Source organism: Cydia amplana, chromosome 4 (genome assembly GCF_948474715.1).
Source record: "Cydia amplana chromosome 4, ilCydAmpl1.1, whole genome shotgun sequence".
NCBI lineage: Eukaryota > Metazoa > Arthropoda > Insecta > Lepidoptera > Tortricidae > Cydia > Cydia amplana.
In genome coordinates this window covers 21,616,584-21,640,790 of record NC_086072.1, presented here as the reverse complement: position 1 = coordinate 21,640,790, position 24,207 = coordinate 21,616,584, and the positions used below count along the sequence as shown (strand labels likewise).

General features: G+C 38.1%; 3 protein-coding genes across 5 annotated transcripts in view; 1 reads left to right on the top strand and 2 right to left on the bottom strand.

Moving 5' to 3' along the window:
- Positions 1–24,207, bottom strand: part of LOC134647393 (proline-rich protein PRCC) — a 432,482-nt gene that overhangs the window by 142,423 nt on the left and 265,852 nt on the right. The window lies entirely within an intron of this gene.
- The window catches only part of LOC134647386 (rho GTPase-activating protein conundrum), a 122,135-nt gene that overhangs the window by 39,181 nt on the left and 58,747 nt on the right, over positions 1–24,207 (top strand). The window lies entirely within an intron of this gene.
- On the bottom strand, positions 1,601–5,927 carry LOC134647369 (uncharacterized). Of its 2 annotated transcripts, none has more exons than XM_063501705.1 (2): positions 5,023–5,927; positions 1,601–1,742 (listed from the first exon to the last, which is right to left on the bottom strand). In XM_063501705.1, the coding sequence occupies exons 1-2, from the start codon at positions 5,789–5,791 to the stop codon at positions 1,729–1,731; spliced, it is 783 nt and encodes a 260-aa protein (XP_063357775.1). In that variant the 5' UTR covers positions 5,792–5,927; the 3' UTR covers positions 1,601–1,728. The 2 variants fall into 2 exon arrangements, with proteins under 2 accessions (XP_063357775.1, XP_063357776.1); XM_063501706.1 differs by having other exon boundaries at positions 1,603–1,733.

The following is a 24,207-nucleotide window of genomic DNA, read 5'->3' as shown; positions in this document are numbered from 1 at the left end:
GTTTAATAATAAGTTATATATTTTAATTATTCGATATTCGAGTTTTAAAAAATCGGAATTTCAATTACGGTCATTTTTGAAAAGCTCATAATTTTTAAAATAAACGTCATATATAAAAAATATTTGGCGTCCGGTTTTATACCTACTAGAAGAAGAACTAAACCAAATATAAAAAAAATTCGGGAACCTCACTTTTTTTTTCCTGTCCGCTTCATATGAAATGCCCCAATAGTGTTATTCAATTTCTTATCTCGTTAAACATTCAAAAATCACCTCGTATTACTTGAAAACTGTTTCACGAAGATCAAGTTTTACAGAAAAAATCTTCAAAACGGAAGCAAAAATAAATGTTTTGTTATAGTCTGTCAAACTGGATATGTCAGTAGCAATGTAAAGCAAACTAAAGTATGGTATCCCTAGGAAACGAACAAAAAGCAGCAATGTAAGTACTTACATCGAACAACGATGAAATGTAAACAAAACAGTTCCACAGATAAGATAGAAATGACACGCGATTTTCGAACAGTTCAAACGTAGTGTTGCTAACCCGCGATTTTTCAAATTTGCTTCCTGTTTCTACTGACAAGATTTGCTTGACCAAGTATAAACACGAGTATCCGGTACACTTGTCAACCTTCCTCGTAAAATCACTTGACATTTTGCCGAAAGCCACTTTTTTACTGAATGGGTGTCGCAATCTTTATTTTCCCGTCACGATTTTCGCAATACACTTGACTTTCTCGGAATGTCAAGACGGGTCAGTCGCCTGCGCATGTTATGTCTCTTGCACTCTTTAGTTGTTGATGATGAGAGTGAAAGAGGAATTTTTTTAGACAAAAATTTATTTATAAATAATTAAAGAACGAAATTGTACCTATCCATGTCTCTATTTGTAAATTAATAAATATTTTTTTTTAGAAAAACTAAGAACTAAATGGTAATTTATAGTGATTTCATTTAATGGAAAAGCAAAAACTGATGTATAGTTTTTGTCAGATTTCAATCACAGTCAGTTGTCAAAATAAGATAATGTTTGTTGTATTTGGGAAACGCACGAGTGAAACAACCAATGGCTATAGACACACTGCTTTATTGCACGTTTAAAGGAAGCGGGGTGGTGCGCTCACACACACATACATAACAATCCTCCCCGTAGTTTACAACTAGTCTAAATACAACGATTACTTAAAATAGGGTTTATAATTAACTTTGGGACGGTTTCGTTTGACTCTGTCCTGGCCGACAGTAGTAGACGGGTTGGGTACAGTTGGATCACCTGGCCCTTCTACTGGGGTGTCGATGTCGTCCGACTCGGCGTCCTCGAACTGTTCCTGCTGGTCGTCGTCGGGCAGCGGCGAGGGACCAGTTACCTCGGCGCCTTCAGGGCTTACATCGGCTATTTGGCCGCCTTCTCCTCCCCCACTATGTTGCACCTCGCTGTCGGTAGTAGTACCCGTCGATAAATGGTTTTGTTCTGATGAAAATAGGTCTTCTAGAGAAATGTCGTCTAGAAATGAACCGTCCTCTTGCCCCTTGTATAACATTAATTGATCTTTATGTTTTTTATACTTATCTAAATGTTCACAATCTTTTACTAAATATACAACTTTTCCCAACTTTTCCATAATTATACCCTTACACCATGTAAACTTATTATTATTAAAGTTCTTTTTATATAAAACTTTATCGCCTATATTAAATTCTTGTTTATTTGTACCACTATACGCTTTACTCTGTAAACACTGTTGATTTTTTACATAATTATCCAATGACGTGTGCGAGCAGGACGCCGTCGAAGGGTTAATTAAATCAAGGCGTGTCCGAAGTTTGCGGCCAAAAACTAATTGGGCAGGCGAGTGCCCCGTCGTGGAATGTATTGAATTCCTGTAGTCAAAAAGAAATTTTTGTAACTTATTATTACAATCTTTAATATTTCGACTATTCATTAAACAGGCTTTAATTCCCTTTTTGACTATTTTCACGGAGCTTTCCGCCTGCCCATTGCTAGCAGGGTGGTACGCCGGCGACGTCACCGGTGTTATGCCGTTCAACAAACAAAATTCCTTAAACTCTTGTGACGTAAATGCGCACCCGTTGTCACTACCTATCACTTGCGGTAACCCAAACCTAGCCATAAACTCGTACAACTTTTCGCACACGGCCGACGTGTTAGTACCGTTTTTCATATTATAGACCTCAACCCATTTACTATGAGCATCTACGATCACTAAGTAGGTGTTGCCGTTAATTGGGCCCAAAAAATCTAAATGAATCCTCGTAAAAGGATCCGTAGGGAATTTCCAAGGAGCTAAAGGTGCGCGACTGGGAGCGGGCCTTAACTTAATACAAGTTTCACAAGAACCTATCATTTGTTCAATCTTTTCGTCGATCTTAGGAAACCAAAATTTGGACCGAGCCTCCGATTTGGTTTTTACTATTCCTAAGTGAGAATTATGTAACTCTGATAACGCGCGTGACTGCAAAGTCGCCGGAATCACGACCTTATGGCCTCTCATCAAACAGCCGTTTTCATAAGATAACTGCAATCTACATTGGAAATACGGGTTTAACTTATCGTCATTAATTTTCCTAGGCCAGCCTTTACAAACGTAACCTATCACCTTACTTAAATCTGGGTCAATCTTTGTTTGATTACGCAACTCGTCCGTAGTTAACGGTAAGCATCCTTCGATAACAAAATTGATATATGACGCGCGATCATCTGGTAATAACGGGTTTTGTCCCTCCCCGCGCGCGCGCCCCCGCTGTGGCCCTTCGCTGTTATCGCCGTCGTCAGGTAAACAAGCTCGAGACAGATAATCTGCACTATTCATGGCACTCCGGATATATTCAATTTTATAATTATATGCGCTTAAAAAAATGGCATACCTTTGCAACCGATTAGCCGTAACTTCGGGAATGCCCTTATAAGGCCCGAAAATTGAGATTAGAGGTTTATGATCGGTTCGTAAAGTAAAGGGCACCGACCTCCCGAATAAATATTGATGGTAGCGTTTAACTGCGAACACGATTGCCGTGGCTTCTTTTTGAAGTTGCGAATAATTTTTTTCACCTCAGCAGCTCGAACAAGGGTACTTTGCTACTTAAAAACAGTGAGCAAAATCGCATTTTGCTCACTGAGTGAGACAAAATGAGCAAAATGCGATTTTGCTCACTCAGTGAGCAAAATGCGATTTTGCTCACTGTTTTTAAGTAGCAAAGTACCCTTGTTCGAGCTGCTGAGGTGAAAATTTAATTGTTGGTATATCTTAAGAAAACATGAGTGAATAGAGGAAAGTGATGAAGAAGGAATACATTTTTCGGGTTCTCTAATATGTTCTCACTGCTGAGGTGAAAAATGTTGTGTACTACACGAGATCAAAGTTATTTACATCTCGTGCGCTTTTGAGTCCCTTACTACGCTCAAGATTCTAAATTAGATTCACTCGCTACGCTCGTGAATCTACTATAGAATCTTTCGCTTGCACGGGACTCAAAATAAGCACTCGAAGAAATATCAAACTTTGATCTCTTGTTGTACAAATAACTATTTCTGCCGCGTTGAGAGTACGTGAAGCGAATGAAATAGGCCTTTCACTGTTATCTGGCTGTATTTGACTCAAAATGGCACCAAGGCCGTAAGGTGATGCGTCAACGGTCAAAACTAGATTAGCATTTGGGTCAAAATGGGCTAAAACTTGATCCGAGGCCAAACTTTTTTTTATTTTTTCAAATGATCGGTCATGCTCCTCTCTCCAACACCACTTGACTCCTTTCTTCAACAAATCATAAGTGAAAGTATCATGGATGCCCCTTGCACAAAATTACGGTAGTAATTAACTAAACCTAAAAATGATTGTAATTTATTTACATTGGTCGGTACAGGCGCTTCCAGGATCGCTTTCACTTTGTCAGGTGATTTGTGAAGCCCGTTTTTATCAATGATATAGCCTAAGTATTGCACTTTCTCCTGAAAAAATACGCATTTTTCTTTTTGCAAAGTTAACCCTGCGTTTTCCAACCTTTTTAAAACTGCGTTTAATCTTTGCAAATGTTCAGTGTCATCTTTACCGGTTATTAATATATCGTCAAGTAAACACAGTACACCTTCCATACCACTAAGTAAATTATCAATCGCGCGCTGAAATATAGCCGGGGCACTAGCCAACCCAAAAACCAAGCGTGTGTAGAAGAATAACCCACGATGCGTATTTATGCAGGTGAGATGCTGTGACTCCGGCTTTAACTCAAGCTGAGTGTACGCGGAAGATAAGTCTAGCTTTGAGAACGTTTGTCCTCCGTGTAATTTAGCAAACAACTCTTTAATTGTGGGTAACGGATATTGTTCGACACACAGCTGCTTATTAATGCTGACCGAGTAATCTGCACAAATACGCATGGTGCCATTATTTTTCAACACCGGTACTATTGGAGATGCGTATTCCGAATACTCAACAGGCTTTAACACCCCTAGACTTACTAAGTGGTCTATTTCTTTGTCCACTTTTCCTTTTAAAGCAAATGCTAACGGTCGCGCCTTGAAAAAAACCGGTTTCGCGTCAGGTTTAAGCTGCAACCCTACTTTGTACTTATTAAATAGGCCTAAATCATCTGAAAACACTGCCGGATAATTACCTTGCAATATTTCTAGTTTATCCTGTTTTTGCGTACAGTAATTAACTGGTGTTGTCATTTCTAAGTTAAATGACGAAATGAAATCTCGACCTAAAATCGGCGGGCCACCATTGCGAATAATGTAAACATCAATCAGCTGTGTGCGCCCCGCGTATTCTATGGACATTGGCGCCATACCTATGCAGGCCAGGTTACCGCCGTTATATGACTCCAGATTTTTCTTAGGCGCGCAAACCGTCACTTTAGAGAAATGCTTGTTGAATAGCTTCGGTGACATCGCCGTGACCGCTGCCCCACTATCAATTTCAAACTGTAACGGCACGCCTTGTACGGTAACCCATTCTAACATGGGTTCACCCTTTATAGATCGAATATTAAACAACTTACCGTCGTCTCCCTCGCTCACGTCATTCGCCATTATGCACTTTACTGTTTTGCACATTTTTTTTAAATGGCCTTTACCGCGGCATTTCTTGCATCGATAATTAGAAAAACGACATTCGGCCGTCTTATGGTTTGAATAACCGCACACCGCACATTTTTCACGGGCCGAATCCTTGGTATCGCTGGTGATCTTGAACAGCTGGTCGCTCGTCGAGGCCGTTTGTCCCGCACCCGCCGACACCTCCCGCGCGCAGCGCACTGCGTTAGCCAACTCCACCGCCTTAGTAAGCGTCAGCTCCTTGAGGTCCTGCGTGAAAACCTTGTCCCGCTCCCGTCCCGGCAGCATGCCCATCATAAATCTGTCGCGAAGAACTTCCTCTACGTTTGTGAAGTTGCAATCCGCTGACAAACCACGTAGCCTTGCCGCCCATTGGGTATGCGTCTCTCCGTTTTGCTGAACGGCTGAATAAAATTTGTACCGTTCACTAAAACCAAACACCTTTGGAACAAAGTGGTCTTCCAACAACTTTAATACATCTTCGTATGGCACTTCTTCTATTTTCTTCGGCAACGCTAAATCCGCTGCGAGTTTGTAAGTACCGTCAATGAGTGTGCTAAGTAATATCGCTCGCCTTTGTTCGCCTCCCGCGTCCGACGTCGCATTTATTTTATTTGCCACAAACCATTGCAATAAGCGTGATTTAAACGTTTTCCAGGTCTGCGAATGGTGATCAAACGTAGGCAAAATTCCGAAATGCGCACTGCTGGACATTTTTATTATCGCGTAGGTAGATCGCCGCCAATGTTGTATTTGGGAAACGCACGAGTGAAACAACCAATGGCTATAGACACACTGCTTTATTGCACGTTTAAAGGAAGCGGGGTGGTGCGCTCACACACACATACATAACAATGTTAATTGTACCTTTTCTTTTTTTACGCACCATCACACTTAAATTTCAATGGTTTCTTAATTTAATTAGTAATTTCCACAACGAGATAAATCAAGGTTCGAGGTTCGTACACATTTACATGTTAGGTACCTACATTTGAAATTTGAAATTAAGGTGCGTCCACATCCACACCAACAAACTGGTTTATTTTGACTTGACTTATCGGCATTTCGACAAGGTTGCTGACGACACCCAGATAATTACTCACTTTTCGCAACCTTTGAATAAGTGATCATAGGTTTTTTTTCGTCATTGTTCCTTGACGATAAATTCAATTCAATTCAATTTATTTATTTAATAGACAACAATGGCTCATAATGGTTAGTAACAATTAAAATTAAAAACTTAAGTGTTAGTGGGACAAAAACAGAAGCGACACCAATAACAATCTCCTAATTGCGGTTATGTTATGACACATTCAAAATGCCGCATTATAGGATAAAATGATGATAATATATTTCCGTTCGAGAAATGGGCCCAAAGAGAACGAAACTGAATGCACTTTCTTCCGATTCCGATCGGTCTAGCGTCACGCGATCCGAATGATTCGACAGACGCACGCCATTACTAACATTACTCGCATGCTATTTGCTGCCACTTGCTAGAATGACACTGCAAAGTTTGCACCCCGGTTTTAATGGGTGTCATTCTGAATCCCTAACAACGTTTGTCCTAAAGTCACTTGCCCTAACTGGTTTGTCCTAATGGGCACATGCCCTAACGATCAATTGTCATAACGATTATTTTCCATAATATAAGGTTCTGAAATATGGTTAGGTTTTAGAACTTGCTGCCACAAAAGTGGGTTAGGTTAGGGTTAAAACTGCGACCCTCGCTAAGAATAAAATATGCTTAATAACATTAGGATAAGTAATCAATAATTAGGGAAACCAAAATTAGGGTTTTTAGTGTTAGGACAACTGACAATTATGACAAACAGTATTAGAGAATACAAAGATAGGAGGAGGAGGAGGAGGATCCATTTGCCTCATAAAAATATACATTACTTTTCCGTTATGAACTTACGATCAACAGTAATTCAAATCAGTAGGGCTAAGACGGTCGGTTTTTTATCATCTGTCATCAAGCCTGTCACGTTCTAACAAGCTTGTATGTAAGTGCGAAAGTGACGCATGACATGACAAGTGATAAAAATGCGACCAGCGGGCGCAGCATGGTTCCATTTTTATCGCCTGTCACTATGCCCGTAACTTAGGTTAGGCATGGTGACAAGCGATAAAAATGCGACCATGCTACCGCCGCATGATACCCCGCTGCACTTTATATATTTCAATTTCAAAGTACACACCGGTCTGACACACATCGAGGTCAAAACCAACAGCATTTCGCTTTTCACGAAATGCACTTGTTTACAACCTTGCACCCATTTGCAGCATACGATTATTTTATTTATTATGTTTTACGCATAGGCATGCCCAAAGGGTAAAAAGGGGACCCTATTAATAAGACTCCGCTGTCCGTCCGTCCGTCCGTCCTTCCGTCCGTTACAGTTGAAATTTTCACAGATGATGTATTTCTGTTGCCGCTATAACAACAAATACTATTAAAAACAGAATAAAATAAAGATTTAAGTTATTATTTAATCGTATGGCGATATGGTCACATAGGCAAAATTATATATACAGTATTGTTATTTATAAGGCAACATCCAAGTTTTGCAACCACTGCACAGCATCGGGCGTCAAGTCTAGTAAATCATCCGGGCTACCCGAGTATGCGCGGAGTGGGCACCGCTGGATGATGTGCTCCATGGTCTGGTCCTCGATGCCGCAGTCGCATAGCGCGGAGTCACTCCAACCCCACTTATGCCGGAAGAAGTTGCATCGTCCGTGCCCGGTTCTTAGGCGGTTTAAGCGACACCATAGTTTCCTAGGAAGGTCGGTCCCCTTGTACATTATAGTCGGGTCGGTATTCACGGCCGGGGTACCGTCAGCTTGCCTCTTCCATTCTTGTTTCCAGAGCTGCTGTACGTCGAAGGAACTTTGTGTGAGTGTTGCAGCAGCTGCGTATACCGGGCGACGGGACTTAAGTCTCTCCATAGGCGGGTTGGTAAACTCCTGATGCATTGGGAGAGACGGACATGCTCTGATTTTGCTAGTCTCTCTTAGCAGCGCCTGTTTCCTTCTCAAATGTGGAGGTGGGATTCGACTGAGCGCAGGAAGCCAGTGGCAGGGTGTAGATTTCACTGTCCCAGTAATGCATCTCATGGTGATATTGAGCTTCGAGTCTACCAATTGCGTGTGTGCACTTTGTAGCCAAATTGGAGCACAGTACTCTGCAGTGGGATATACGAGTCCCAGAGCCGTTGAACGGAGACAGTCCGCAGAAGCTCCCCATGAGGTGCCACACAACTTGTGCAGTATGTTGTTCCGGGTCGATATTTTAAGCGAGAGCTTGGAAAGGTGTTCTTTGTAGCTTAGAGTCCGGTCCAAAGTAATGCCAAGGTATGTTGGGAAAGGATTGAATGGTAGCTTTTCACCGCCCAGAGTGACAGTTGGCTCGTGTTTAGCGAGGTGGTTGCTTAGGTGAAAGCAAGACACTTCTGTTTTTCTGGCACTCGGTATGAGTCTCCATTCTCGAAAATACGCTTCCAAGGTTTTTAAATCCGTATTAAGCTGGCTCTCGCCTTCCCCAAATGTACGACTCTGGGCTACCAGGGCAATATCGTCCGCATAAATGAATTTTCTGGCCGTGGTTTGTGGCAGATCGTGGATATAGAGGTTGAACAGCTGTGGTGCAAGGACAGACCCTTGAGGAAGCCCGTTGTTCAATTTTCTCTTCCTACTCTTCTGGTCACCGAGGAAGACCTCGAACTCCCTTTCACTGAGCATGTTGCACGGCAGGTCTGCGATCTCACGGCTGGGGATCACTGACAAAACTTTGTATATCATGCCCTGTTTCCAGACAGTATCGTAAGCAGCTGTTAGGTCTATAAAGACGGCGGTGGACTTCAACTTATTCTTAAGATTTAAGTGGGGCTCCCATACAAGAAACGTGATTTTTGACCGAAGTTAAGCAACGTCGGGCGGGGTCAGTACTTGGATGGGTGACCGTTTTTTTGGTTGTTTTTTTTTGTTTGTTTGCTCTATTTTTTGTTGATGGTGCGGAACCCTCCGTGCGCGAGTCTGACTCGCACTTGGCTGGTTTTTGTCCCTACTGGGGGCCTAGTCAAGGTCACAATCGTTTGCTTCCACTAACAACAAGATTTTACCAACTATCAAATATGTATAACACAACCTTAAGGATTATAACAAAGTGGTGCTGTTCCCGAGAACGTTCTCCATTTTCGATGCGAAAATTTAGATTCTCGAGAAAGGCACAACTCTACTTATAATCGTTGGTTTTCATCCAAACATAGTTACACTCTTTCTGAAATTAGGTTTTGAAACGTTACTCAAATACGCGAATTGCATGTGTTTCGCATTCGCACACTCATTTTCTGAACTCAATTGTTTTCAACTATTTTAACTGACAATTTTGAAATGACAGAAATGTTTCTGTAGAAAGGCTTTTTTTGTGAGAGGTAATTTAAGTGACGAATAAAGCATAAGCGAATAGCATTAGTTTAAAATTTAATACTTTGTAACTACCTGTGAGTTCCTGTAATTGGCTTCCTGTTTTTAATCTTATTATCTATTGAAAGTTTGTAGCTGTTGGTTCTCCTTAACATAAATAAATAAAAGCGTAGTAAAATGCGATTGTAGATAATTTTAAATAAAGATTCCTGCACTTCACTGCATTCAGATATTTTATATACACACACTGAACTATATACAAAATATGTAGGTGATGGATTTAGCGCTAGAGTTAGACCAAGATATGTCTGCAACGATATTTATAGCCCACGTAGTGGAAGTGTTATTTTAAACGTCAAACTTCTATAAAATTATGACGTAAAATAACACTTGCACTGCGCTATCAAAATCGTTGCGAACTTTTCTTGGTCTAACTCTAAATACCTATACTAGCTATGGCTAACTTTTCTGCAAATTAAACAGTATAAACTTGTAGATGTATATTCATATTCATATTCATTATACTTATTAATCTGTATACTTTTTAATCTGTATAAAATATCAGATACAGATGAGTGTACGGTAGATTAGAACAGAAATATCTCTATTGCCCAAGTTATCCGGTTTTGAGCTGATCCCAAACAGAAGCCAAACGGGTTACGATGCAATAGGCTTGACATTAACAATAGCCTTCCTGCCTTGTGCAATGCTTAGTCTCGCTCTTTGTATTTTGTAAGCCCACTCCCCCACTTCATCTTAACCAGATACTATAACTGAATGTGGTTTTCCATCACAGAAGGGTCCTTATTTTTATCTGAAATTCCAACAGAGATTTTGATAGAAAGGTCCTTATTGCACATGAAGCGTAACGACCCGGGCCCTGCTCCTGAGTGACGAATGGAAAGCCACAAATAGGTTACTCAACGTAGTCGTTTAAGACACTGCTACGACTAGGAGGCTAGAGTGAGTAAATACAGGGAACAGTTTACGGAAGAAAGCAGTCAAAACAATATTTTGCGATTTTTAAAAAGTCTGATTTAGTTTTAGTTTTTCCATTTCTCGTAATAAGATAAGATAAGATAAGATAAAAGATAGTTTATTCAAGTAGGCATAATTACAATGCGCTTATGAACGTCAAATAAAGCTAGGTAGACCGGCTCCAACCCTACACCTCTGCCCCGAGAAGATTTAAATCCCCCCTCAATTGGAGGAGGGTATCCCAATATACCTACATTATACATAGTTTTAATATGTTTTTCTACTCCAGCACTTAAATGTGTCAATTAAATGACTGACAGTGATATCTAAAGCAATGTCATTTGAATGCTTTGTCTATAGGCTCATAAGATGACTGCTAGCAGTCATCTTATGAGTATAATACAACTGCTAGCAGTCATCTTATGAGTATAATACAACTGCTTTATTTTTTTTAAAGATACAAGTTCCGATCATCTTGATTGAAAGAGGTATGTTTTCATTTACAATAATAACTCTTTTTTTTTTTTGAAATAATAACTCAATTTTTTTTAAATAATAACTCTTTTTTTTAAATAATAACTCTTTTTTTTTAATAATAACTCTTTTTTTTAATAATAACTCTTTTTTTAATAATAACTCTCTCTCTCTTTTTTTTTTTTTTTTTTTTTTTTTTTTTTTTTTTTTTTTTTTTTTTGCTGCAGCTGTCATAGAAAAAGTAATGTATACAACAGCTCATAATTGGTTCTTAAAATTCTCGGGTCTTTTTTTACAAAACTCGACTTTTTTTTTTTTTTTTTTTGCTGCAGCTGTCATAGAAAAAGTAATGTATGCAACAGCTCATAATTGGTTCTTAAAATTCTCGGGTCTTTTTTTACAAAACTCGACTACGTCTCGTTTTGTAACTTCGACCCTTGAATTTTAAGAACCCTTATTATATCACTGTTGCATAAACTACTATTTGTTGTTCGTATAATAATGTGTTTTTTACGATGAAATATGATGTAAGAAAATAACCTGTTTAAAAAAACTCCTCCTGAGTTTGTTGCGCCTGTATCATCTCGGAGCAAAAGTTTATTATTCTTCAGGTGCTAGGATCCGCTTTCGCAAACTAATTGCAAGAATTGGCACGCGTACTAGTTTTTACAAATGCGATGACATTAGCGTTTAGTAAACATTTGACATTTAAAACAATAGCCATCCTGCCTTGTGCAACGCTTTGTCTCATTGTAAGACCAATTGTAAAAATGTCGCGGGATGTGTCCCAAGACTATTAGGACAGGTATAGCGTGAAGGCTAGAGGATGTCAGTATTGTGTTCGTACATGGGGCATTCTCAAATGCTCATTTCGGTGATTCAAATTGACCTCTACAACCTTGCCTTATCTCCTCACCTTACTTACCTTACCTTACCTATCTTAACCTTTACGTATCCTACCTTACCTTACCTTTTAGTATCTAACCCCCGTTTTAGGGTTCCGTAGCCAAATGGCAAAAAACGGAACCCTTATAGATTCGTCATGTCTGTCTGTCTGTCCGTCTGTCCGTCTGTCTGTCCGTCCGTATGTCACAGCCACTTTTCTCCGAAACTATAAGAACTGTTGAAACTTCGTAAGTAGATGTATTCTGTGAACCGCATTAAGATTTTCACACAAAAATAGAAAAAAACAATAAATTTTTGGGGTTCCCCATACTTCGAACTGAAACTCAAAAATTTTTTTTTCATCAAACCCATACGTGTGGGGTATCTATGGATAGGTCTTCAAAAATGATATTGAGGTTTCTAATATCATTTTTTTCTAAACTGAATAGTTTGCGCGAGAGACACTTCCAAAGTGGTAAAATGTGTGTCCCCCCCCTGTAACTTCTAAAATAAGAGAATGATAAAACTAAAAAAAATATACGATGTACATTACCATGTAAACTTCCACCGAAAATTGGTTTGAACGAGATCTAGTAAGTAGTTTTTTTTTATACGTCATAAATCGCCTAAATACGGAACCCTTCATGGGCGAGTCCGACTCGCACTTGGCCGCTTTTTTTACCTTAGGTCTTATTTGGTCAGTCCAAAGTGGATTCTCTCGAGAACTTTCCTTCCTTGTTTCCTTGCAAGACGAACTTTCTGGCTACGAACGAGATAGCGGGAGTTACTAGCGTAGAGGTTGTGTTTGTCCTTTTAAGTTGACAAAAATATGGATACTTGGTGTCTGAAACAAATATTTTCATTTTCATTTTTTATTTTCAAAAAAGAGAGACATTAAAAAGTGGCAATACGGTAGTGTCGTCCCTTTCAATCAATCTATGAAAAACCGGACGACACTACAGTGTTGTTACTTTTTAATTTCTACTCTTTTTTACCAGGCTATAAGTAGGTACATATTTAACACGTTTTTTGTCATAATTTACGCGTTATCGGCTAACCATTACACTCATGTGCAGAGCTCGGATTTTTCACGGCAAAACAAAACACTAGCGTAATCTAGCCAGTGCTTGAAATATTATTTTATCGATATCGAGTATTACTAGAGTATATGACAGGTATTGCCTCAATACATTTTTAGGGTTCCGTAGTCAACTATAGCCCTTATAGTTTCGCCATGTCTGTCCGTCCGTCCGTCCGCGGATAATCTCAGTGACCGTTAGTGCTACAACGCTGAAATTTGGTATGAGTATGTATATTTTCCACGCCGAAAAAGTGGTACAATAAAATCTAAAAAAAAATGATTTTTTGGGTACCTCCCATACACATGAAGTGGGGGAAAAAATTTTTTTTCGCCCCAACCCTACTGTGATAAACGAAACTGTTTACTCCCAGAGAATGTTGAAAAGCTAATGATTATCTACTCCTATCACTATTACACAAATAAAATGCCATGTGCTGCTGTGTGTACTGACGTAGATTTTGAAGAAGAAATTGCGTCTGTTTCTAATATATAACTTCATACAAATGTTTTTATTACATATTTATTTCATTTGGTGACGTATTTTCTTCTAGTACTGAATTATCGATATCGATAAAATAATGTTTCTATCACTGGCTAGATTCCGATAGTGTTTTGTTATGCCGTGAAAAATCCGAGCTCTGCTCATGTGTATACGTAATACAGTCTACAGTCAAATTCTTATGACGTTCATTAATTATTAATTTTGCATAGAAAATGAAGCGCACTAACAGTAATTTTACATGCTTACTAATTAAGTTCTTATTTGTTCCAGGTATGTTTCGGCAAGTTCTTCAAAACTATTCGTGGCACTAGGTAAAGTAAGATTTGTAGGTACTTTTATTTTTAAGATGAGCTTGGCGAATCAACTTTTAGACCAACACTTTTCACGTCTCTAAAAATGTACAGTCAGCAGCAACAGTTGCTAAGCGGGCGAGGTGTTCAAAATGATGTTGACGCGACTTTATTGTTAAGAGAATAAGAGCGTGTCAAGGTAATTTTGAACACCTCGCCCGCTTTACAACTTCTGCTGCTGACTGTACCTATCTGGAGTTGGCAAAAAGTCGCGTTACCAATTAAATTGAATTTAATATTTGTCTAAATTTTAGGTCTATCAGAAAGCAAATCGTTTACAAAATCATAAAATAATTTATTATTTATAAGCGAAATTTTCTATTGAAGTTTAAATTTCGCGGTCAGATAATCTTATATCAGCTGCCGGGACAAACCCGTTGATGTCTTCTTCAAATACAAGTCTCATCAGATTCGACATCAAAGATTCACAATCCCTATCAATTGCATCCCTATCGCTTATTGCAAGTGCGACAAAGACGAAAGCTCGAATTTCGACGTCCACGGTAGCCAGCCGACGCAGTATGTCAAAGCCCGTTACATCGGAATGAGATTCGTAACGGGACAGCGGCCGATTGTCGTGTTAATTTGCCATGTTGATCTGTGTCAGCATTCCGAGGTGCACAGACAAACAGACGCGTTGTGAAGCCTTTACGATGAGCACCAGGTCACCACATAGGTCCGGAAGACGACCGGGTGGGAAACTTAAAGATGACTCGCGTTAGACTGGGCCGTGTCCGGGCCGGAGCTTCCGGAGCTTCGTTTTCTATGGAAGACATCACGTGATCACCGTTCATCTGTCATAGAAAAGTGAGCGCCGGAAGCAACGGCCCGGACACGGCCATGTCTAACGTGGGTAATTCTTTAATTGAAATAACTGCCAATGTCAAAATAATGCAGTGACTTATAAGATAAGTATCGCTAGGTTGAGTGCTGAGAATTAAAATAAATATTTTATTTTGGCACTTTTTTAAATAAAATTGTTCGTCTGTAACCCTGGTCAAATCTCCCTTACTTCCCGTAAGTATCTGTGCAATTTTACTTGTAAAATGCTAATGACCAAGCCCCAAGGGCTTGTGCACAATTTGCACAAATCACGCGAGGGTTTTCGGCTACTTTTTGACTCCCGTTAGTACAGTCGCCATCAGATATATCGGAGCGGCCAAGGTGTTCACAATATCTGAACACGCACTCTAACGCCCTGACAATAGAGGTGTGTTCAGATATTTGTGAGCGCGTTAGCCGCTCCGCTAAATCTGATGGCGACTGTATAATGCGTCATTAATTGTTGACTATAATTATGTATTGTCATTAAATATTGTGCCTGAATGTTTAAACATTGCCTACACTTCCTTGTAATTAAATGTCGTTAGCAAGCATTTCGGAACTAAATGCAAATAGGCGATAAATGTGCGATGGTTCCAAGGCGAGTGAAAGACAGAAGGCCGAGACTTTTACGCGGCAAGGCGGTGTTACACAACCACATACACATACGAGCGTGTGTGAGATGCCGGACATGCCTTCCGAACTTAAGACAACACATACACATACAATACACGTATTCGCACATTCTTTAGAATATAATAGAATGTTTTTATTCGTAAACACAAAGACAGTAGACATACATAAAAAGATAATAAAGTGTCACGAAATGGTCTCATCTCAGCATGTTGCTGGCGACTTCCAGCGCTGATCTTCCGATGAGACTATCAAGTGAGTGAGTGAGTGAGGAATAACTTTAGACAACGGGATTCATCAGATTGAGAACTACATAGTTGAACAAGTCGAGAAAGGTGCTAGCCAGTGCTAGAACTTAGTAAGTCGTCGAAGAACATAGTAGTTCTTCAATATACCTACTTAACTTAACCAAAGGGTAAAACTTCGAAATCAGGAATGTCAAATGGTTAAATAACCATTTGACATTTCTGATTTCGAAGTTTTCGAACCGTAATTGTTATAGTAGAGATGAGTTTTCGTTTCAAGTATGATGGCAAGTCTGTTGCCGCTACGGACTAAAGGGTTAATTTTACCTCGTTTACGTTTTATTTTGAGCATTTTAACCCTTCATTTTATGTTTTGAAGCTGCTAAAAATTATTCACAGTTTGGCCGGTAGAAAATGGCACCAAAAATAGCTCTAAATGACCTCAGTCTATTTCGCTTAAGGTGGATTGGGATAAAGTTTACTCAAATATAACAATAAAAAGGTTCCGGAAACCTTAAATGCCGCTTCATCTTGTAATAAATTAATGTGTCTTTGTATTAAAAACCTTAAACCTTAAAAACCTGTATGATTATCAGGCCTCGGAGTTTTTTTAGCACGGTAAGACTAAGGAGAGCTTAGGAGACTCCATAGAGTCTTTGGTAACATTAAAATTAAGTTCATACTCATACTCATCCTCATTAATTAAGTACAAGTAAATTATGTACAGCTCTAGACCTAATAAATATCAGCGATCATCACAATAACGAAATACGTAACTATATATTCATGACATAATGTGACATCTGATTTACTCATACACATATTTAGGTAAAGAGGTTTAATCATAAGTGGCCTATCACTTAAAAAAGTACTTAAGACATGCAACCTATGATTATAAACATTGGTAATACGTATTCGACATATTAAAACGATATTCCATAGATATTAAAACTGTTTATTATTCATTAAGGTTGATATAGAGCTACAATATTTTAGAATAGTTATGCGTTACTCTTCCTTACGTCTACAAAACAGTTCGTTCACACATAATGGGCAGTATAAACGTCGTAAGTCGCATTCATGGGCATCATTTTCAAGACACCAATATCAATATCTTAACAGTAATTATAGTATGTAGGTACGTTAAGTACTTAAATAAAATATTGGAGCGATGACACTGCAATATGGGTAATATAATAATATTAACATACACATATACATATTATATTATTGGGCATCATTTTCAAGACACCAATATCCTTATCTTAACAGTAATTATAGTATGTAGGTACGTTAAGTACTTAAATAAAATATTGGAGCGATGACACTGCAATATGGGTAATATAATAATATTAACATACACATATACATATTATTACTTTTTTATAATATAACATTTAATTAAATATATGTAAACAGAATTAATTACATATAAGTAGTCTAAGTATTTATAAAACGATTCGGACGAACTTAATTAATGAGGATGAGTATGAGTATGAATTTAATTTTAATGTTAACAAAGACTCCATAGCTCTCCTTAGTCTTACCGTGCTAAAAAAACTCCGAGGCCTGATGATTATCCACCTCATAGAACTTCTGCTAACTTGACAGATAACCAAGACGAAGGGAAATGGTGCGGAAGAAATTGTCTTTTACTTTCCCAGTCACACAAGATGGCCGACTTATGACAGGTTTTCTATCGCATAATGGAGACAGTGTCAAGCTAATACGATATGTGACACAATAGATCGCAAATCTTTACGATACGAGGTTAAATTAGAAACAATTTGCGATACAAATTAGATTTGCTATAAGAAATCTTATCTCGCGCTAACTTATTAATAAGAACAGACTTTGTACGTGTGTGGGTTTATTATGAAAGTTCCTATAGATAACTTGATAAAATGAACACGATTGACTATAATTATTTCGTCATTTAGTGTAAGTTTGTCTTTAAAATCGAAATTATAATAGAGTTTTTAATAGCTTTTAATTTACCGATGTAACAAACAGATTACCGAGTACACGTTCAGACTCTTCAGAGATAGAGGTAATAGAGAGATATTTATTTGCATACCAGGTATGTAGGGTTTGCAATCCGGATCCGAAATGTATGTAATAATCCGGATCTGGATCCGGATCCGCGGATATTCCCATACATTTCGGATCCGTCGTGCAAACCCTACAGGTATGTTAGATAGGTACCAGCCCTAGTAGCACGGTCGCAGTTCTGTCACGTTCTAACAAGTATGTAAGTGCGAAAGTGACGGGCTTAGTGATAGTGGATAAAAATGGAACCGTGCTGAGCCCGCTGGACCCTAAAAAGGGTGTTACAAAATGGTAGTCCACAATATCACACAGTTCACTTATTTCTATATGTTATGTTATGACTAATGCTTTTTATTTAATTTCTGATCGTTTTTTATTCGTTATTCCAAGATTATGATGAAAATCGATAGTTAACACTCCATCGTCTGAACTTGAAAAAGCGAGAGTGAATTGTGTTAAAGATTCAAATATAAATTGACATTGGTCTAAAAATAAATTCAAATTTAATTGACAGTGTAAAATTGATTTGATTGAATTGGAGTACGTAATAATTATGAAGCTTAAACCCAAGGTGAGCTGCACCGAATTGATTTTCTAATGGCGTCCAACAAGGTTGTGTATGAAATTAACTAGTTTAGTTACTGAGCTAGTTATATTCAAATTGTCTTGTTAAAAATGTAGTGCCTCTGTTATAAATTGATTTGTTCTTGAACCTATATAATTGCTAAATTATAAACAGAGTCCGAAGACTTGTGTATCATGACGATGTCTTATTTACTATTTGGGCATAATTATGTTATCAAATTTTTTAACTCCTATTAAATTAAACGGTGTTCAAGGGTAACAAAAATTTCACACAAAAATAGAACACTAGCTAACCAGGTATGTAAATTAGACTGTTTGATAGTTTCAACTAGTCGGAAATCCTTGCTCTTAATTGTGGTAAACTGTTTCATAATTATTCATAACTCATTAGCTGTAGGCAATTCAATTATTTGTCGGTTTTTTGATAAAAGGACTTGTTCGTTTAAGTACCTACTAATTTCTTGCAACTCTTGCAACTCTCAAGTTAATAGTTATGAAACTATAGAAAGATTTGAGTATATCATTATACTCATATATTACTCACCATTTTTATTTAAGATTCGGGTCCATAAAAACCATACAAACATAGTAAAAATTAAGCCTATAATATTTAGGAACTTTCGTTTATTCCGTAACATTTTAGTTGTTAAAAATAGATGATCAATAAGATTGAGCATGAATGAAAGAATATTTTTAACAGAATTTTCTGTACTTAGTCTTGACATATGTCAATCCTAGCCTAAAGGATGACTCATGTTAGACCATGCCGTGCCCGGGCCGGAGCTTCCGGAGCTTCGTTTTCTATGGAAAGCATCACCGGTCATCTGTCATAGAAAAGTAAGCGCCGGAAGCTCCGGCCCGGACTCGGCCCGGTCTAACCGTGACTCATCTCCCATCCGTCTCCGTCTTAAGCCTGTTAACATCGCCCTGAGTAAAAAAAACATTAATTACCTACTGATATCGTGCTAATAGTGTAAAATAAAAACAAATCACGTATTTACAAAAGTGTTATTGTTTGTTTTCCATGCTCAATAATTATGCAAATGTAGCAATATGATAGCGTGCGATGGTATTATCAGAACGGTACAATTATGGGTATTATCGTCTTTTTGCACCCTCTTCCCGTTTCTTTCCACTCGCTTCCGTGGCTTTCTTAGAAGACAACTACATAAATAATGGTGTGAATAGAATAGAATTTGTTTATTGTTTACCGTGTCAAACAAGATGTTAAAATGATACATAGTCACAACGGCTACCCTTTCCGGGTATACAATATTTTACATAAGCAATTACAATATTATATACATCAGATCATTAAAATTTATAATATATAAGTACTCTAAAATTATACTGTTTTTAATAAAAAATACTCTTTCAAATCATAAAAAACATGACCTATTAACCACTGCTTTAGCCGTCGTGTGTCTAAAATGTCTACAGTTTTGTAAGTATGTAAAACTCGCTCTAATCTCTTTTTCTCAGCTTTGCACTGCGTATGGTGGAGAGGTTGGGATGACTTAGAAATTTAACTACCCTAGCCGGATAATAATTAAGATAATTTTTATAATTTAAGTACCTATATGAATATGGATATTTGTTAATTACAGTGTTACCTACTTAATTATTATGCTGTGGATTGTAATAAGGATCCCAACTTACGTTGATTAGAGTAACTGTTGCAGCGGCCGAGTTAACGCGACAGTTTTAACAAGCTGTAATGTGATTCCTGGAACATACTGTATGTAGTAAGAAGTCATACTTGACATTTTTAAAAGCCGGTCGTTTTATATTATTTGTAATTAAACGCGAATGTGACTCTGTCTGTTATCTCTTCAGGCTTAAACCGCTACATCGATTTAGATGAAATTTGGTATGGAGATAGTTTGAGGCCCGGGGAAGGACATAGGATAGTTTTATAATCATTATCATCATTATTCCACGCAGACGAAGTCTGACTGCTCGTTATTTTATCATTATTGGAATACGATATTCGTGTTTGAGGCAAAGCTTTACTTAAGTACTATATTTTGTTATACAAAAATTAAAAAAAAAAACCTCCCGACTATAAGATTATAAGAGCTGATGATCTTCAAACGGCTGAACAGATTTTCATGAAACATGGCTAAGAACACTCGGGATAAAATTATCTATGACACAATAAAACTAAACGAAAATCGGTTCATCCGTTTGGGAGCTACGATACCACAGACAGACAAACTTATAACACCCCTCTCTGTGCGGGTTAAAAAGAGCCATTCATGCTAACACACAGTGTCTTTGACTTTACTACGTTTTTAAAGAATGGCGCTACCAGTTTCATGTAATAAACAGAGTCTGTTCGGAAAGAGAAGAGTCGTGGAATGTATGGGGCCCAATACATTCCACGACTCTTCTCTTTCCGAACAGACTCTACTACGTGTTGTTATTATGTATGCGTGGCCTCATCTTACTAAACCTTATATTATATTTCTACAGTTTTCTGTATGATTCTCTACCAGTTGGCGGACACAGACAGTTATTTTCTTGTTGCATATTTAAGACTCTTTATGTATTGTTTGAGCTGTTTGTCAACGAATATTACGAAATCCCGCCACGAAGCACGACATGCAAATTGTAAATATGCATTTGAACGACTTTACCTGCACTCAACAAGCGTTGACATAGGTAGTTACATTTCACTTGTTACATAATTACGACTCTATCTTTTTAGTATAGAGTGCATTTTTGAACATCAGAAACTTCAAAACTGCATGTATGGGTTTCCTTATTGATCATTTGCCGCAAGTAAATTTGTTTAAACGAACTGGCTGTTTTCGAGACACGTTTAAGGTATTATTTAGTACACATTGAATGTTAGTAAGTAGGTTTAGTAGAGAATAATGTAGGAACATGTATTTGAATGTTAAATTTGTCCTGAAGTGTATCTACTGTTAGTGAATATGTACCTTCTGTCATACGCTACGGTGAATTTTGTATTACAATATTCTACCCATTGTTTTAAGTACTCAGAACATAAGACATCAACGAGTCTTGAGCTCAACAGAACCCGTACCATGAGTCACTGACAGTAGTGACAGTGTCAGAACTGACATTTACGCTATCGAGAACGTTATTTACTTTCTATACATCTCGTTTGCACTAATATGCGAGTACGAGCGAGATGTATAGAAAGTAAATTACGTTCTCGACGGCGTTTATGTCAGTGCTAAACTGATGGTAGCCGTACAGGCCTGCACTTCGTTTCGGAGGGCCTAGATTTCCAATAGATACCCATAGTTCAGTTAGTGGGAAAAATAAGTTACGGCAAATATATATGTAACAAGTCTGAATCATATACGATTATTTACATTATTTTGCTTTCGTAAGTAATAGTTACTGATTTTTAAAAAGCGTTTTTCAATTAAAAGACACGTCAAGATCGCTTATCTTCTTTCTAATGCTAAAAAAACGAACTTTAGTTTACTGTTTGTTTTAATTGACTTGTAGAAAAAGTTTCTTAAAGAATAAATAATTTTAGTGACATATCGTTTCTTACAAGTAGATCACTTAGCAAGGTTCGTGCCTAAATACCATATTCAATTTTGAAACAGTATGCCCCGAGATATTTTACAACTAAAAATATATAGCTGTTGCATCACGCCCAACACATCTAGGTAAAACATATTACCCAATTAAATAAAAATAATATCCAGAGCGTAACGTTGAAAAAGGCTATAAATAACCCATTAGTACATGATCTCGACAACGAGAGAGACATCCGATCGCACGCGAACTTTCTCCCTCTAATTATCGATTCATTAGTCGATTATTCAGAGAATGTTCGAGCGGCATCGGTTAGCCGGTCCAGCGAAAGTGCGAGGCTGTTGGCGTGGGCTATTATTTTGTCTATTAGTCGGACAATTACAGGTGTACAGTCGCTTACAGTCGATACAGGTGTATCAGATATATCAGAGCGGCCAAGGAGCTCACAAATATCTGAACCCGCCTTTATTGTTAAGTGTGTGTTCAACTGCTCAGATATTTTTGAGCACCTTAGCCGCTCCGATATATCTGAAGGCGACTGTACAGTCGGCGTCAATAGAGACCGTCTAAAATAGGAGGGAGTGACATTATAAACGTCATTATTTCATACAAAATTGACATTAATGACATGGCCACACTTTGTTATAGTAAATGGCATGCAGAGTTAGATTGGTCAAACATTAGTAGCAGAATTTCTATTTAAAAAGCGGCCAAGTGCGAGTCGGACTCGCCCATGAAGGGTTCCGTATTTAGGGGATTTATGACGTTATTGGAAGTGTCTCTCGTGCAAACTATTCAGTTTAGAAAAAATCGGCCAAGTGCGAGTCGGACTCGCGCACGGAGGGTTCCGCACCATCAACAAAAAATAGAGCAAAACAAGCAAAAAAACCGGCCAAGTGCGAGTCGGACTCGCGCACGGAGGGTTCCCCACCATAAACAAAAAAAAAGCAAAAAAAAAACAAGCAAAAAAACGGTCACCCATCCAAGTACTGACCCCGCCCGACGTTGCTTAACTTCGGTCAAATATCACGTTTGTTGTATGGGAGCCCCACTTAAATCTTTATTTTATTCTGTTTTTAGTATTTGTTGTTATAGCGGCAACAGAAATACATCATCAGTGAAAATTTCAACTGTCTAGCTATCACGGTTCGTGAGATACAGCCTGGTGACAGACGGACGGACGGACGGACGGACAGCGGAGTCTTAGTAATAGGGTCCCGTTTTTACCCTTTGGGTACGGAACCCTAAAAATGATATTAGAAACCTCAAAATCTTTTGTGAAGACCTGTCCATAGATACCCCAGCTTTGATGAAAAAAATAATTTTGAGTATCAGTTCTAAGTATGGGGAACCCCCAATAGTTATTGTTTTTTTTTTTTTCTATTTTTGTGTGAAAATCTTAATGGTTCACAGAATACATCTACTTACCAAGTTTCAACAGTATTAGTTCTTATAGTTTCGGAAAAAAGTGGCTGTGACATACGCACGGACAGACAGACAGACAGACATGACGAATCCATAAGGGTTCCGTTTTTTACCATTTCGCTACGGAACCCTGTGTGTACCAGTCTACGATATACATGATAAGTAAGACAGACAGATAGACACACTTATCGAAAACTCAGTCACTAATATCCGTGTTATATGTACACAAAATTAAATGCCTGCCAATTAGGTAAGTTCAGTCAAGTTCACTACCGACTTGGCTAGGAGACTATGAGGTAGAGATATATCTCTCTTTGGAAAAATAAAGCAGGGTTCTATCAGCTACTATCTATTATTAATAAGAAGATTTACTCGAAGCGATTCGATTAAAATATTCTTATAATTGTGCTAAGAAACCAACAATTTTCAATGTCGTCCAATGACTCCTCCGTATACGGCAAAAGCATTTTCTCAGGCATTCGCCGCGGTTATTAAAATCAAAAGTGTTCATAATTAACGTAAAAAAGAAGGCAGCCAAGCTACACGCCATGACACTCCGTTAATTCTAGAGGCAACATTTACTTTTATTTGATTAAAGTTTGTCTTTGTATTAAATTAACAAATAGAGTTAGACCAAGAAAAGTCTGCAACGATTTTTATAGCATACTCAGTGCAAGTGTTATTTACACGTCACAATGTCATAGAAGTTTGACATTTAAAATAACACTTGCACTGCGTGTGCTATCAAAATCGCTGTAGACTTTTCTTGGTGTATAATAATTCAATATTCTTATGGAATAATAACATCAATAAATTGCTCTGATAATTAGCTTTAGATAATTTATAAGTATGTTACGATTCATAAGTGCTTGTTGCTAGGCCTACATGAATAAAGTATATTTTGACTATTGACTATTCAACTGGATGGTTCAACTGAATTCAAGGGGATGGTTTATGTATAATGTTAAACTGTGCGAAGATGGGGCGGGTCGCTAGTTATTAGACATAATCAGAAATAGTATACGACCTTCAAACCTTCAGGAAAGGAGCGTACTCTCATTTTAAAAGCTGGCAACGCGCTGCAACCCCTTTGGTGTTGCGGGTGTCCATGGACGACGGTAATTGCTTACCATCAGGCGATTCGTCTG

Excerpts from the sequence above, each read along its gene's own strand:
- LOC134647369 (XM_063501705.1), bottom strand. The coding sequence starts at position 5,791 with ATGTCCAGCAGTGCGCATTTCGGAATTTTGCCTACGTTTGATCACCAT.